This window comes from Lycorma delicatula, chromosome 5, assembly GCF_047948215.1.
Source record: "Lycorma delicatula isolate Av1 chromosome 5, ASM4794821v1, whole genome shotgun sequence".
Taxonomy (NCBI): Eukaryota; Metazoa; Arthropoda; class Insecta; order Hemiptera; family Fulgoridae; genus Lycorma; species Lycorma delicatula.
Window position 1 is genome coordinate 128,778,745 of NC_134459.1, and position 18,191 is coordinate 128,796,935.

Sequence of the window (18,191 nt, forward strand, 5' to 3'; positions counted from 1 at the left end):
TAGTGTCGTAAGCGGCTGATAAATCAAGGAACGCAGCAGAGGTTTTAAGATTTCTTTGGAACCCCGCTTCAATCGTCGGTGCAACTTCGTTTTGGCCTAAAGCCAAATTGGTTCAATTAGTATAACATCATATATCCTCCGACAGATTCTGTTGTAGATAAGCCTTTCTAGTAATCTATATGTCACTGATAGCAATGCTATAGGCCTATAGTTCTTAGGCAAGTTTGCTGGTTTCCCCGGTTTCAAAATGGCTGTGAAAAATCTGGCCAGCCAAAGTTTTGCGTATTTTCCGCAGTTTAATAAAAATTACGGATTGATTCCAACGAACCCTGGTGCTTTCCCTGTAGCAACATCTCTGAACGCCGATTCAATCTCTTCAAGTGTAAAAGGGTGAGCGTACTCAGTCTCTCCTGCCTTCTTCCTGAAGTTCCTTAGTTCGCGTTTTATCTCAATTGTGTGCGCCCTGTCTCTTGGTACTCTGGATGTTGCCACTATGTGGGATGCCACGGTGTTTGGGGAGACACTTGCTTTTGGTCTTTGAATAGGAGATCGGCTTCCTAATTTTCTTAGCAGAGTCCATGCATGAAGACTCGAGGTCTGAAAGTTCAAACTTCCCACCGTTCCCGACTATTTCTGTTGTCTTGCAGCATCGAGGCTATGGAGAAGTTCGTCTGCCACCTCTTGATCGCCCGTCTCGAGGAAGCTTCGGTAGAGAACTTCGCTATTTCGGGACCACCCTGGAATATATTCTCTGCGAAACCCTCTAGGAATGCACTTCTTAGCGGTACTTGTTACTGCTCCAATAAATCTGCTATAGCTTTTGCTGATTGGAGGTATCCAGCCTAGGCATTTATCCAGGTCCCTAGAAAAATTTTCCCAATTAGCCTTTTTGGTGTTCCATCTAGGGCGGGGTACAGAGGTGACGAGAGAAATTCGGCTACCTGCCTCTATAATAACTGGACGGTGCTGGCCGTGGGGAAAGTCGCAGAGAACTTTTCGGGTGACTAGCAGTGGCCGACCTTTGCTGTCAGTTGAGGTGAAACATAGAGCCGAGTTATACTTCCGCCTCCAAGCCGCTGATTTAAAAGTAAATTGGTCTTTAGCATCAAAGACAAGACTAAGATTCTTCTCATCCTCAGCTCATCTCACCAGAGCCTCACCGTTCGCATCACAATCCTTATATTTCCATTGTTCATGGTGGCTATTAAAATCTCCCAAGTAGACCGCAGGATGAGGTTGTATTTGGATTACTGACGTTGGCCATGATACAGCTGATGGTTTATAGATATTGGACACTGTTATACTTTCGATTTTAACTACAACATTATGAATTTCATTGTCCGTGGAGGTGGACATGAGAGTGGCGTTTTCTATATCGCGCCTAACGTAAGTAGCGACGCCGTAAGCGTCATGGTATGTGGCACCAAGTAATTCATATCCAGGTATTTTGCCTCTTCTCTGCAATTGTTCCTCAGTGTTACAATGTGTTTCCTGGATTGCAACCAGATCAATACTATCGTTCCTCATAGTTTCGATAAATCCTGGCTCTTAGAATAACTTATACTTTCCATATTTATGTGGCAAGCCTTCGGTCCGAATTTGCCACATAAGATCAATACAACGAGGAATGTATGCTGGGATTGACTAGATAGGAAGATAGCAGTTAGTATTAGATGTATTACAAAAGTAACAGATGTGCTGGAATATATAAAACATTTACAGTTACAGTGGGCAAGGCATGTTGCAAGGAGAGAAAATTGCCATTGGACGGCTTTGGTGCTGGACTGTTTCAAATGACTTGTTCAAGAAGAAGACCTGCAGATTGATTTATGAACGTACACATATTTCATTTTTCATACAAGTGCTTACATACACCAAAAATTGAATAACAGGATTTTGAGAGTTTAATTTGTATATAAAGCAGGTATTTTTGGTCAGCTATAATAACCTTCTTTATCGCTCAGTATTTTAGTTAAAATCCAATAAATCATTGAAAAACTTATTACGTTCTTTTTTTATTACATTTCATAATTTTCTATAAAAATTAATGATTTATTTGATTTCTTATTGAAACCTTTCATTGGATAACTATTATCCACTTATTTTTGCACTAACTGTGGTGCATGTTTATAGGAATTTAGTGTTAGATTAATATAAATAGGACTATACAGGTAATTGGTGAACTCCAGTCTTCTATACATCTCGGAACAATTTATTCAGATAGCAAAAAAAATGGAAATTGTTTATTTTTTTACTGTATTCCTTCAATTTTTTTGCGATCATTGTTTAATTGGATTTTTATTGTAAAAAAGAATAAACTGAGAAGATAAAATGAAGAATCAGAAATATTAACAAGTTGATTTCATCAGATTGATTATATTCCATTGTGTCAAGTTTGTTTTAAAATATTGATGTTTTTACTGTTAATTTTGATCAGTGGATTGCATTTAATCACTGATAAAATTTTTAAAAAATTTTAAGCACATGTTGTAGGATATTCAAAATTAAATACTCTATGTCTATGAATTTAGTCAATTACAATACCTACAGCATGCTGTGATATTTATTTCACGTAACATACCATTAAGGAAAAAATTTATGGAAATAGTAATGCATTTATTTTTTTGCACTTATTAATTTCCCAAAATCTTCCAACCAATGATCAAACTCTCTTCTTTTTATTTAAAAATTTGAGCAGCATTTTAATGAACATATTTCATTGACTTTTAACAAATTCAGTACAAGTACAAATAGTAGACACAATATTTACACTATACATTTCAAAATATAAATACAAAAAATATAAATGACAACCACTAAACAGTATTTTGAAAAGTTCATTTTCAGATAGTTAGTGTGGAATCTTGCAAGGAATAGTACTAGGATAGATCCTTGTTTATAATTTATATAAATGGTTTATCATTTTTTTTTAACTTAGTGGGTTTTATGAAGCTAGATGTAAAATCTTTAGTCCTGCAGAAAATACAGTCATTATTTTTCAAGCAGGATCATTTGATTAATCATACTTAAAGCAAGGGTAAGTTTAAATGGAATTAAAAACTGGTTGGACAGCAAAGTATTCTCATATGTATGACATTACATATGATCATTTTAATATACTTAGTCATATACAACCTGCACATGGTATTTAAGTATCTTGTTGAATGATCTAAACTATTCTTGTATTTTTCTTGTACTACTTGTATTTTACTTTCTTAAATTTGCACAAAACTTCATCTACATTTAAAAAAAAACATCTTTGATTTGTTCTTAGTATCTTTAAATCTATCAAATAGTCTTACATAATTCCACTGTTTCATAATTCAATAACTGTAAAAATCGATTCACATTACTCAACAGACAAGCACAGTAAGAATACAAACATTAATTCTGGCAGCTAGTAACCAGTATGCAGGAAACGACTAAGTGTGGGATATAACCGATTAATTTATATGTTTAAAACTGATACTTGTTTAATGCAACCAAATGATTGATTATTTTTCTACAAACATATAGTTGGAGATATTAATTCACTGATATTTTAATTATTATAATTATTTTGTTTTAACCAAATAAACTGTCCAAATTATATTGTATTAGGAAGAAAAATAATTTCATAAAGATAACCACGAAATGCCTTGTATTAAAAGAAATAAAGTTATTATTAACCCCAACCAATTTTTGGTTTATTTATCTAGTTCATTTTTTGTTATGTAGCCATTCTCAAGAATAATCATCCTACGTTGATCTCATTAGGAAAACTGAGGGGAATAATGGTTTCTCATTGTGTTCTTTACCAAGAAGAACATATCTTGGATGACAGCCTGTCTAGCTCACCAAAATGTCAGTGATATTTAGCCCAACAAATGATATCTTTAATCTGGGAGACTGAATGTGTAGTAAAATATCATTACTATGAGTAAAATATCATTACCTGCTTTACATGAGTCAGATCTGTAAAAAGATTGGTATAGATTACGGAACATAACCTTTAAATAAGTTTTACATCACTTTAAACAGGAACAGTTTTTTTTTTAACCTCCAGGACCACCGTTAGGTATTGCTTTAGAGGATGAGATGAAATAACAATTTTGTAGTGCCAGGTCTGAAAAGGATTCGAACCCCAGACCTCCGGATGAAAGACGGAGATGCTACCACTCGTGCCATAGAGGCTGGCAGGAAAGAGTATTGTTAACTCTACATTTTATTTTATCCTATTCTTCCTAATATGCAGTTGCAGTCTGTTCAACTAGTGAACAAAAAGCAACCTCCCATGGCCCAGTGAGATGAAGGTGATATATATGACACGTAAATGAGGTGTAGTCTTGCACAGACGCAGGCCTGAGATGTGTGGTTAATTGAACCCCAACCACCAAAATACACCAGTATGCACTGTCTAGTATTCAAATCCATATAAAATTCTGTCTTTTACTATGATTTGAACCTCAGAACCTTCGACCTTGAAAATTAGCTGTTAAAAAAACTGATTTGCAGTACTTATTAACATTAATAGAATTATAACATTAATTATATTAATGAACAACTCTATATTTAATATTATTATTTTAATAAGAAATAAATGAAATTGAACCTTTTACTTTATAGAGATTTAGAGCGTAATCTGTAACCACTCTGGTTTTTCCAACAAGATACCCTTTTTCGGTGCCTTTGTCAATCTTAAATTTTACGATATTTGATACTCATTACATTTTAAAGAAAATGATTTATATTGTTAAAAGATAATATTTCTTGGTACTATTTATGTTCAATGAAAAATTCAACAGAAATTGCATTTAAAAAATAGTTAAAATGCCTGTATTGCTTTATAATGTTAAAATTCATAATGCTAGAAAAAATAAAGTGATTGTTAGCATTAGAAAAAAAAAAAACAACAAAAGTAAAACAAATGTAATAAATTCCTCAGAAATAAAATTAGGAAAATGTTTTTTTAAACAATAATTAACTTAATTGATTATTTATGTATTATAAATAATATAATAGTTATGTAGCTGTTAAAATCGAAAACATTGAATGAAAAATGAGAAAGCTCAACTGTTTTTGTTGCCAGAGATATATAATTATAATAAGTAAGTGTAACTTCAATAATTGTTAAATTATTATGTATGATATTGTTTTCTTATTTTAATTTATACGTTAAATTATTATGCAAGAGACATTTTCTTGTCATTTATTTAAAATAAAAAATACGTAACATGTTTATCATTTTGTTTCCGCGGTAAAACAATGGGAATGTTATTAAAAATATAAAGTGAAAACACTTGCTGTTGTGATTATTAGTCCCGCAAGATGAGTTAACTATTAGTAGTTTTTTACTGTTGTGTCAGTACTGTAGTTATCTTGCAATCCATCTGTAGCAGTGTCGGAGGATCGGGTACGTTTTCTTTGTTTAAATTGTGAATTTTTGCATCAGCTATTCAGAAGTAGGTATTTATTATATAAAATGCCATTAATCTATTTAGGCATAGTTAGTTTTATATCTATTCATAGAAATCCTATTTTTATAACCTACATCAAGTTATATATTTTTTATCGTTGTAATCAACATGTGTGTTGGCGTTATTTGTTAAGACTGAATGACAAAGAGTAAAAAAATCCATTTAGAACTTTTATATTTAAAATTAATTTTGTCGATGATTAGTTAAGAGATTTTTAAAAACGTGTTGCTTCTCAGGAAACCTAAATAAATTGCTGTTAAAAATTCCCAGGTGTTTTCTTAATTTTACTCAGTTATTATGAAATTTATATAAATTATTTTTGAGGATAACGGTAATTCTTTTTCTTTCTATACCTAATTACGATAATGTAATATTAGAATTACAGTTTTTGTCTTATTATACAATACACTAGACTGCGCTAGATATTTAACTATAATTTATGCTATGTTCTATATATCATGCGATATTTCTTTTGCGTGCTTCACACAGTAAGGTCAAATAAATTTTTAAAAAAATTGTCAGAGAAGGGTATTTTTATTTTCCTAAATTTTTGAAGAGACTATTTTAGTACTGGAATGAAATTATGGTAGTAGGGTAACAGAAGAGTGATCAGGTTGTAATATAAGATTACAGATTTTCTTAGTGTTAATATGAGACGGATTTACTACGCTTCAAATTTACTGGCACAGATATAGCGCATATAGGCTAGTTGCCTTTATAAAGTCCTTCAGTTAAGGTTGTAATACATCCTTACAGTTCGACGTTGCATCCAGTGGACTCAGCTAAACAAAATGACATGCCATTTTTAATTTTGTTAATAAATAAATGTGTTAGATTGTTGCCATCATGATGAAAGTAACAAGGTGTCACACACCCAGCGTTGCGCAGTGGCTCGTCCCAATATCCTTTTCCCGCCATGGTGTTTAAATTCGTTTATGCAGTTGGCGCACAAACAGAAGCAAGACATCAATGTGATTAAAAGCAGAATTATCAAAAATAAACAAACTTTTGAAACATAAAAGAATAAAATTTATTGACGTATATGAAAATTGGCGTCGAAATGTGGATTTTTACTGTAATATTTATAAATAGGAAGTGCCGTACTCACGTGTGGCGTGTACACGCACTTACAAATAAATATGGAGTGTAGGTTTTTTGTTTATTTTATATAAAATTTAATTGACTGTATCTGGAGTCGAGAATTATGATCTGAATGATTAATTTCGTTTATTTCTTAACAATATAATAATTTCTAATAATTTTTCTTAATAAACAATTTACCTTGAATTAATTATTAATGTACTATTAGATACTGAGCGGTTCAGAAAATAATTAACTTTAATTATTTTAATTCAAAATGAAAATATAATGGAAACATTTTATATGACATAGAAAATAAAATAGTTTTCATTAACATAAAAACCAAAACCAAACTTTTGCAAATATAAAGATCAATTAGTAAAGTTAAAGATTATCATATTTCATAATATCCAAGTAACTTATTTTATAATATTCTTAATAATTCATACGGAGTTTCAATGCGCAAAAGTTTCAACTAATAAACAGCCAAATGAGTCGTATTTGTCCCTTTATAACACACACCCATTAATAGAAAATTTTTCATATATATTTCACAAATTTCGTAACTATATTATTTCAGTACATACATGTGTATACGAAAGGATTTACCAAACATGTATTAGAAAAATCAATCTAACTTTATATTGAAGCCTGAGGGGACAATTCATCTATGCAAACATTTAATTTGTATAAATCATATAATTTTTTAGATTAATTAATTTTAGAACTTAAAATTTAATTGAAGATGAAGTCAATAAGTTCAGAGAAAATTTCATTCCATTGATCGATTAGCCAGTAATATATTCTTTTCATTTTTCCCATACAGGCATTTGAATTCGAAATTTAATCATATTTATTTCATCAAAATTTAAATTCAGATAAAAAACACACTTTTGAACTTACCATGTTGAATTTTTATATTATCACGTGATTTTCCGCATTTTTGTAGCCACACACTTTGTAATGCTTCATTCTCCGGGAACGAAAAATATTTCACGTTCTTTGTATCAGAATAAATTTGTATAAAAAAAACATTGTTTAAAAGCGAGTAGTTATAAAATCGAGAAAATTCAGAGACAAACTATCCGTGTAAAAGCTAAAACAGAATTGTGTCTTCAGAGAGAAAATTCTTTTCTGCTTTGTCCAGGTAAAAAAATGAGTCAGAGTTGTAAAACAAAACGGATTAAGATATCAGACCTGAATGCAGAACAATTGTTCTCTTTATTGCATGGGGTTTAAGAAGGTTTACTTAGAAAATCCCTTGCATTTCATTTGACTCATTAGAAAAATATGTTTATTGAATATAAAATTATTTTTCACTAAACAACAACTTTTTATTTTATTTTTATTTCAGTATTATAAAGTAATATTCATTTTGGTATCCGTAAAAAAATAAGTAATATCTCATTTTTCCGTGTAAATTAGATTATTAAAAGCAATTTCTTTCAAAAATTGTTTTGTGATAATATATTTAATTAAATTAAAAAATCATCAATTCCGAAGATTGACCAAAATAAATAATATCAGATCTTTAGTTATAAAATTTTGAAATAAGTTATCTCCCATTTAGTTGATTTTCCATTTTAACAGCATTAAATAGTTCCACATAATAAATGGAAAATAATATTAGTAAAAAAAATATTTTATGAGCATAAAAAAAAATTATCGGTGATTCGATACCGAACCACACGAATAGCAAAAGGAGTCGTTACCATAGAGCCACACACGCTACACGAAGGCTTTGTGTCAGTTGCACTTCATAAGATGTGTCCCCTGTTTGTTTGTTTAGGTTTTCATTCATTATTTTGAATTTTATCTTAATTAACAATCAATTTCAATACTCTTAAGAATCAATAAACTTGTATAAAATATTTATTTTTATTAAGGATTATTAAAAAAAAAAATTTATTATTTTTAATAAATATTACAACTTTATTAATACCAAATAATACTAATTCATATTGAAAGTGAATAATCATTCATAAATATTCGATTGTTAGCTCGTTTAATCATTATCATGTATTTAAAATTTTTTACAACTAAAAACTTTTGTCCCAAAGTCCCTTACTTATATGTTCAAATAACCCGGTAGAAAATGAGATTTTGGGACAAGCGTATACGCATGCGCGCCGTATACTGTGCGCAATCCTACACCTTGTTACTTTCATCATGGTTGCCATGACAGTCATCTCATCGTGACGTCATAATTATGTTTCGTAAGCAAGTAATGCATGTCAGACGATGAGTTCAATGTTAGTTTTTCCATTTTATTCATTATGTTATTTTAGTAAATTTCGGTACTCTTACAATAACCTAACATTGGTAAATTTTTTTTTTTGAAAAGTCTAAATTCTATGTTGTAAAAACCTAAATTTAAATAATATTGCAAATATCTATGTAAAAACATACAATCGAAATTTAAAAAAGGAGCTTTATTCAGAAAAAGGTCATTTTTTAAAAGTAGTTATATTGCATTTAAGCTCTGAATACATCCACTGAGAATTAATTTTTAAAAAGAAAAATGTGTACCGTTAATGGTTCTTTATAAAAACTTGTACTATTGTAAGTTGCATGTAAATACTTCAACAGAAGTGTGCAGCTTAAGTGAGGCTATAATGCAGTCGCCTATTTGTGCAGTTTTGAAATGTGAAAACAGTTGATGTTTTTCGGCTATCACAAATTAGTTTTTGTTAACCGAGTCAGCCTTGAATTATGAATTTATCCAATAAATAAATTAGTTATGAACAATATAATTCAATTTAAATTGTATTTTGGACATAGTTATAGGTTCTTGAATAAATTTCACGACTTGAAATCTGAAAGTTTTGCAGTTATTGTGAGTGTATTGTTAAGTATGGGCTGTAATTTTGAATATGTAATGTGTATTCTATTGGTATTTTGGACTCTTCGATATCCTAGAAGAAACTATTGGAAATTAAACATTTTCATCTTGCGAATTAGAAATAATAATTTTGAAATTTTGTATCTTTTTCTCATTTTTCTCTCAAAAAGTGTTCATATCTAAGGGTTAAAAATGACAAAAGTTTATTTTTCAAATCAAAGTTCCCTTTAATTTTTTTTCAGAGGTGTGCTCAAAACTCAATTGTGACCAAAAAAAATTATTCAAATATCTATTCGTGCAAATTTTTTTACTGTAATTATACATATATGTATAAATTACACAATACATTCATACGTTATATGTAACATATTTAAACGAAAAAAATTAGGTAACTTATTTTATATCCTTTTTCTTAACTTTTAAACTTTTTGTCTTCCGTCTTTCATAGAAATTCATTTTTTTTAAACTTCATTTGTATTTAATTTTTGACCATTGGCTAAATGTAATTTAACTATCATAAGGTCACCCAGGTGTTCATTTTCGAGTCTGTTTCGGTATTTTGTTTTTATGGAATTCATTACAGAAAATCCATGTTCGCAGTCTGCACTGGTTACTTGAAAATTTCCCACAATATTATACAGAAAGGAAAGATTAGAAAATTCAGTGTTAGTTTGGATAAAGGTTAGTATTGAATAATCCTAGTTTAGTTTTCTCTAGAATTTTATATTTCAATTCAGAATATTTTTTTCATATTTTATCTATATTAACATTGTTATTTACCATAAATTCTGAATATTTTTTGGAAACCTGTATTATATTTTGCTTTCCGAAATTAAATTTTTTTCTGAATTTATAAAAATTTCATTATCAAATGCTTGGTCAATCTTTTAAGTCTTCACTTCTGGAATTTTCTCTATAAGTGCGTAACATACACGAATACATTCAGTAAATCGAATAATAATTTTCAATCAAATATTAATAATAATAATAATCATTAAATATAATTTTGACGTCTTGATAATAGTTCTCTTACAGTGTCACTGCAAAAGATTTCGTGTCCCAATTATTTTAGTCTGTTAAATTTTACTTACTGATGTACTTACTTTGTAGATGTTTGCACAAGGAAGTAAACCCGTCTAATACATCTTTCAGAGTAAATATTGCTATCCGATATAGTGAATTAGTCACAGTGTTTTCACAATATTTTTAATTGGGGTCATTGCATTCTGCTATCTGACTTTTACAATAAACAATTACCGTACTGTATCGTAATTTTTTACTGAAGCACTAACTGCGAAGTACCTGGGTAACCATCTAACTTAATGGTTTAAATGACACTTGAGGTAATTCTTCAAAATTTTTCTTTTTTCCCTCTGCTGGGTCTATAGTCAAGTTTAGCTCAACCCAGGAGAGTGTTCTTTAACTCAAACGAGCCTTCCCGCCCACCGGCACGGTAGATCGGCTCGCCGGTTTGGATACATAAGTATACAGACAGAGTCCCTCCCCAGCGGTCGGGACTCGGTCTGTATACTTTATATTATTAACCTGTCTGCCTGCATCAAACAGGCGGGGGGAACCGGGCCCCGACTATATCGTTCCCTGGTTCCACCCAGCGGCCGGGTTTCGGTCTTTTTCCCTACAATCTGTCTCTTTAGTTTTTAGGATCTCGGTGACCAGGTTCTCAACGATCCTCTATTCTTGTTTACCGTTAAGTATAAATGCTACTAATGTATCTGGATTGACATAATACGTTTGATCGTAAAAAATTAACATTCACACAAAATTAAAATCACGATATCCTTTCTGAATTTTTTTCCATTGAATACTCATATATACAATGATTTATTAGAAAAGGTTAAAATTAAAGAAATTTGAATGTTGTTGCTTTATTTTAAACATTTACTACCTACCCTGTTTAAGGTAGATCATTCAATGATTCTTATTAATAGTTTGTATGGTGTCAAAAGAATAACAACATACTAACAATTGAACTCAACTGTTTGTGAAAATCTCAGCAATGAATGATGATAGAATCATCTGATTTGTTAATCTGTTAAGACGTTCAGATGCCATAAGTTACAATGAGGTAAATTAAACATTCAACAGAAGTGTATAAAAAACTATTGTCATTAGCAATAAATGATTGTCAATATGGTGTATTTCCTAACTAATTAAAATATATAACCATTCTGTTCAGACTGATAATTATACGTCCTACATATCCTTTTTATCTTTTCCAAGATCTATGAGAAATTCTTACAAATAAGCATTATAATTTTCTAAACAAAGTGCTAAAAATAAGTATAGCGAGATAATACAGAGAAGGCTCTGTGAAAAAGATTGATGGTATAATTGAGGGAAATGTGTGGCGAACTGAGGCGATGGATAGAGGAGACTGAAGATGAATCTATGACTAAATATTGCAGGTAAATAATGATTAAAATAAATAAAGTAAAATTAATCATTAGCATATTAAAATTCATTACCTTTTCCATCAATTATAATATATTATTTTACGAGTTATCAAACAAATTTTAATAACAAAATAACTTTAGCAACTAACGCTAATACAATTTTCTTATCTTCTTAGTAAGAAGTAGCTAACTGTTTTTTTTTTTTTTTGGTTGTTTGTGGGCGAAAAACGCTTGGGCGTTATCATCGCCCAAGTTATATTTATTATTTATTTTAGTTATTATTAAAAGGGTAATATAACTCCAAAATAATAGGTTATACAAGGTGTAAACGTAATATTAATCATATAATAAAAATTTACTAAAACAAGTCAAGAAGGCAAAATAAAACCCAAAACTAATATCACAGACAAAGCTGATAAAATATTAAAGATAAAATAATAGAATAAAGAAAGTATAAAAACTTACCTAACTCTGATGGGTTGTGCAAAAATCCCCACCCCGAATAGTAAAATTAAACTAAAAAATCAAATTGAAAATAAAGGTTAAAATTATTAAAAAACTCTCCTTACAGAAAAACATATATAAGCATATTAAATCCCTTGCAGTAACCCAGTTCTATGCAAAAAGAGAAACATTCGCTCCAAAACCCTGCCATCATTGCCCAAGACATCACGAATGCTGCTGGGTATATTAAACTGATGACGCAACGCCGCATAACATACGCAGTCCACGAGAATGTGGTGCACAGTCATGCGGCAGTTGCATCGTGTGCACAGGGGTGGGTCTCCTCCTGACATTAGATATTCGTGTGATATTTTAACGAGTCAACAGCTAACTGTTGACTTGTTAAAGAGAAGAAAGTTATTCCAAAAATATAGTATATGAGAATTAAATTTCTTTTATATTGTTTTATGTAGTACTAGAAGTTTGATGTAATTTTTTTTACCTTATTTTACATTTTTTAAATTGTTTACAGAAACTATGAATTTTAAAGCATGGGTGCTCTACTGCTTGCTCAGCTCAGGGTGGCTAGTGGTTGGAAATTTAGAAGGTTCAGAATTAAAATGGTAAATATTAAATAATTTTACAAATATAAAATCTTACTTTGTTTCATAAATGAAATAATTTTGAAAATTCTGACCATGCATCAAGTTAGTGATAATGGTCATGATAAAGTCATGATAATCAGTAATCACTGCAGTTGTGTTAAGTGTTAAAAACTTCAGAATTAACTAGTAAATCCAAAGCAAACCTAACAAGTACAAGCTAATTTTTATAACGCCTTAAAAAACTGTTTATTGTTTAATTTTCTACTCCAGAGAAATCTGGTTTTCATTCTACTTTTTCTAACTAAGCAGCCCTGCTTTGTTTCCCTAGTGTGCCTGGCATGAGATCTTGTTATTCATAAAAAATAAATAATGATAATTTTTGAAATTGATTTGTGTGTGATTTAACTTTCTTACAACTGTTACAATTATGAATCTAACAAACAAAGAATAGCCTGTTACATTACTCGAAAACTGGACTTTTATAAATTAATTTTTATTAATCTTTAATTTAGATAACAAAATTTTTACCTCAACAACAAGCAACGACACCCCAGAATAATTTTATATCTTTTACCAATCGTTGAATGCAATTACTATGTAATTGCATAATAATACTGCAATTATTATGTCATTACTGCAAAGTCAGACTCAACTAAACTGAAATAATCTACGTACAATAGTTTAGTCTTTCTTTACATTACACAAACCTGTGTACAAGCAAAACCCAAAAAGGGATTACCATTATAGCTTCTTAATGAGTGGCTAGCTATGTGTATTATTAAGTATACTAAACAACAAAAATCATTAGTAAAAGTTGTAATATGGTAATTGTTATTTTATTTGTGATCTTAAATTCAGTGTTACAGAAAATCATCATCACAATCATCAGAATAAGACTACTAAAATTGCAAATAAAATTCGCCAGAAAAGATTTTTAACCTTTAACAATGATGAAAGCAACATCAGGGTATGTTAATAATTTATGTTTTACTTTAATTGCATTTTTATCTTAGCTTCTTAATTTTTTATACTGATTTTTTTACATCAGTGCTAGCTGCATGACTGATAAGTTAAATGCAATATAACCTTGTAACTTTTCATTGTGAGGGCTGAAGGAGTGATGAATTTCAGGAAAATAGTCAATTACAGAATATAGCAAAAGAGAAAAATTCAAATTCAGTGTAAGTGATAAAATACCTATTTTAGATGTGAAGCTGTTTCTTATTTATTCCACTTATAATATGTATTGTAATTAATTTCACAATGTGAAAGGAGACAACATTGTAATGTAATTGTAAGAACCTGAGAATACTAAATGTGATATAGTCACTTTTTTCAACAGCTTATTATGGTAAACTAACAAAATCATTAAATCTCATTAAATATGATAAATAATTTGAATCATTGTATTTATTTATAGCATTACTCTTAAAATGATCTTGGCATGTAAATAATTAATAAAGGAATAATCTGATTTTTTAATTATTTTAGGTTGAACTAAACTTTGCAGTACCATTTCTGCAAATTCCAATTGGAGGAAAAACACTGAAACATGATAAAGGTGGTTTACATCCGGTTGTTGATGTTAATAGTAAATCATTAATTACAGCAAGTTTTCTGGTTTTTGTATTAGTATATATAGTGCCACGAGTTATCCGATTTTTTATACCTAATGCCATGACTCGTCTCTCAAGAGGTAAATTTTTATTTTGACGAATCTTTCTTAATAATAGGATGGTGTACGATGATCTAGAACATGTGTAAGAGGTGACTGAACCAAGAAGGTTCTTGGACTGATCCAAGAAGGCTTTGTAATAGACTGATGTTTTTTCTTTTAATATAATGATGCCATTCTTTTGTTGCCTTTCAATTTGTTGCTTTACATTGTCTGTCTTAGCCTTTGTTATTGCTTAAGTGCCTGTAAAGCATTCAAGTTACAAATGGCACCAGTCAAAGTTGCTTCTTTTGAGAGAAATGATGTTAATTATACAGGCATGCCTTGTATATTGTTTATAGGGCTGAATATCACCTGCACTTTTATAGGCACAGAATTTTGATATGCTCAGTATACTTGGATCAATGAAAAATGCTATGGAAACCACTTCATTCACCACTCTTCTAAGTAAGCCTGGTAAGGGATGCTTATTGTTCTTGAAAATGGCTTTTGTCATTTTTAGGAGTAACTTTGTCTTGTGTAGATCTCTTATGGTTATGACACCTTGTTGTTATACATATGTCCTTTATCTTATGTGATGTCTATTTTGGAAAAACAGCCCTTCACAGTTTCTGAAGAATTGATATAGGCAGTTGCTGTCTTGTTTAATTTTTGGTTTTTTCTTTGAGAAAAATTTCTTTGATGCTGCATAGATGTTGCTCTTTCTTGTTAACACACTTACATTTTATCAGTATTATTGATAAACAGTCTCAATAATTGGCGTTTCAATGTTTCAGTCAAATTTAAGGTGTCATAGTGGTTATGGATTATAAGAACATTTAACAAGCATATTACAAACATGTTTTTATATTTTCCATTAATGTAACAAATTGATGAAACTCCTCGTGTAAATTGGGATAGACTACATACAGTCTAGTCCTTTGAATTTCTAGAATACCAAATAAAAGTTTTTTATTATTCTTAATTCGTAAGTATTAGCGATTTTAATATTAGAAAATTAAATTTTGATGTCTTCTAAATGATTCCTGAATGTATAAGAAAAATATTCCTCTTTAACAAAGAATAAAGCTGAAAAAAATATTCCTAATATTATACTATAGAAATTTCAAACAATTAAAATTTATGATTATAAAAATTAATATGTTATTACATTATTTAAGTAAGAAAATAACATAAGTAAGGATGCAGCATTAGTTAATGATAAATGTTTAATAGTAAGCTTTCTAAGCTGGTTCGGAATACTTAAAATATGAAACAGCCAACAGTGATGGGCCCCCCCTATAAACTCATTGGTATATGTGGGTTTGCAATCATCATGACATGTGAGCTACGAAATCACCCAGCTTCAAAAATTAATAAATATTTGCTTATATGTTTGAACTTAATTGTCCTTTATACAGGTATATTTAACTTATTGGGATTAAGTTATTCAGACATGAAAACCTTACTTTGGGTTTTGGGTTGACCATTGTCCTTAGTCATTGGTGTTCTTCTATGAGCATTTTAAATTGCAATCTCCTCAAATTCTCCACCTGATGTCAAATTAAATAGAGGATCTTCCTTAGATCCCTAGGTCATATGATTATGCTATCCTTAGTCCTTTGATATGCTATACTTTAGTCAAGATTGTGTGGGCACAACCTAAGCTAAGTATTACCAAGAATATTAATTTTTTATAACTGTAAGTGAATTTTCCATGGATTTACCAACGAATGGTTGGTCCATGGTTACCAACCTTATATAATTAACATTAATTAATGTTAATTAAAATTCATGTAGGTTTTTATTTCCTATATATACAAGAGTTGAATTGCTGGGATCCTATTAACTAAATAGCTCGGTACTCAGTATTCATCAAATGACAGTGATGATGTGAATAGGATATTACATATTTGCATTATGTAATATTATGCAGATAAAATGTGTAGACTGTGTCTGTGTTTTTCATATAATCTGCTGCTTGTCGGATCCAAACTAAAAGAAAATAATCTTATAAAAGGTATTACACTGTCAGTTCTTATTTTATCATTAATTTTACTTAAATTCAATATATTTTACATTGAGAAAATATTAAAAGTGCTCATGAAAAATGAAAACACTAAAAACAATTTTGAGGGTAGAAGTAGCGCTACAATGTTGAAGAGTGTTTTAACTATCATCCTAAAAATTGTACATTATAATAATCTTTTGAAATTATACACAATGAAAGTCTTAAAAGATTAACCTGAAATTAAAATGATTTATTATAGTTTTCATTACATGTTTCAGGTAATAATTACAATGAAAGTGAAATCGGAATGTTATTTCATAATACAGAAACAATACTTAATGCAATGAAAATAGATGCAGATGCTTGCTGGCAAAGAACTGTTTGTTTAGCTGTGCAAACATCAACAAAAAAAGTAGACAATAAACTTGGGTCTAGTTGGGACAAAATCATTGATGGTTTGGCCAGGTATGTTTCTATTAAATTAATACAATATTTATTATTTTAATTGTTTATTACGTGTTTCTATGAAATTATCAATGATATCAAGGAAGATTTTGTAAAAGTATATATTTCTGTTGCTTTAAAAATGGTTCCTTATAATTAATCTTAGTTTTATGTAGTGATATTATTATCACTAGAAATTATTTATTTTGGTCTATATCACTTCTGATTATTATTTTACTAAATGTATGTTTATGCAATTAATGAAGAAGAATTGTTATTTTAAAACTCATTGCTAATTTTTAACTACAATATGCACTTGTCTTCCTCAACAAAAAAAAATCGGAAAAGTATATGATACAACTCCCCTTCATTCTGAACCCATACGGGGAAGACACCCTCCATGTGATGGTTTCGGTTGCCCTGCCACCCTCTCTGTATCTAGCCATTATGGGCTTTATGCAACTCCCCTTCAGTAGCATTCATTCACAAAAAAAGAATAAATATGGTATGGTTGACAGTTCAAACTTTAACAGACTGCTAAATAAAAAAGAAATTGTGACCATTTAATTCTTTAGAGTCCTTCCTTATTTTTGCCTAGTAATAATAGTTCATGGTATATATGTACAAGGTGCTTATCAAGGGGAATTTCTACTTTAGAAATAGTTATAATACTGATATGTCTGTGTGCTTACTTGAAACTTTCATGAATTCTTAAATTTTACTAAACATTGAATTACTATCATTAACTTTAAACATTGTAATGATTACTTTCTTTTGAGTTTTACTGGAAAAAATAGCTTATTCATAATTGAGTTGCAGTTACATTTAATAAAGTATTATTTTATTATTAAGTTTGCGGGAATTAAAATTACATGAAATTAATTGAAAGTTAATGAAGCAGATTTCACATAAGGTTGCATTCTAAAATATTACCAATAAAATATTTCTACAGAAGCTCAATATTGTGAGCTTTTCATGTGTTAAAAGAGGATTTCAGCTTTTCATTTCATACTTATAGTAACAAACTATGTAGTGATGATCATTATATTACAAACTTAAATTTTTGCAATTAATGTTTTAAATAATATGTTGGTGAAAGGAATAGTAAATCTGAATTGCTTGAATTTCTATAACATTAAGAATACAAGTCAGAAACTTTGTTCCTAAATATGCAACATTTTCTGCAGAATATAACTGCTGAACTATTTTTTAAATAATTGATTTATTTTTTAGTGCGTAAA

General features: G+C 29.8%; 1 protein-coding gene across 11 annotated transcripts in view; it reads left to right on the forward strand.

Annotated features, from left to right (window-relative positions):
• The window catches only part of LOC142325382 (uncharacterized), a 157,207-nt gene that overhangs the window by 136,502 nt on the left and 2,514 nt on the right, over window positions 1-18,191 (forward strand). For 10 of the 11 annotated variants that reach the window (XM_075367089.1, XM_075367085.1, XM_075367083.1 and 7 more), the window contains 4 exons: window positions 12,769-12,859; window positions 13,700-13,808; window positions 14,333-14,537; window positions 16,785-16,971. In XM_075367089.1, coding sequence (XP_075223204.1) covers window positions 12,769-12,859; window positions 13,700-13,808; window positions 14,333-14,537; window positions 16,785-16,971 — 592 coding nt within the window. Of the gene's footprint in view, window positions 1-9,868; window positions 10,060-12,768; window positions 12,860-13,699; window positions 13,809-14,332; window positions 14,538-16,784; window positions 16,972-18,191 lie in introns of those variants that run through there. The other variant, XM_075367094.1, reaches the window with a different exon arrangement.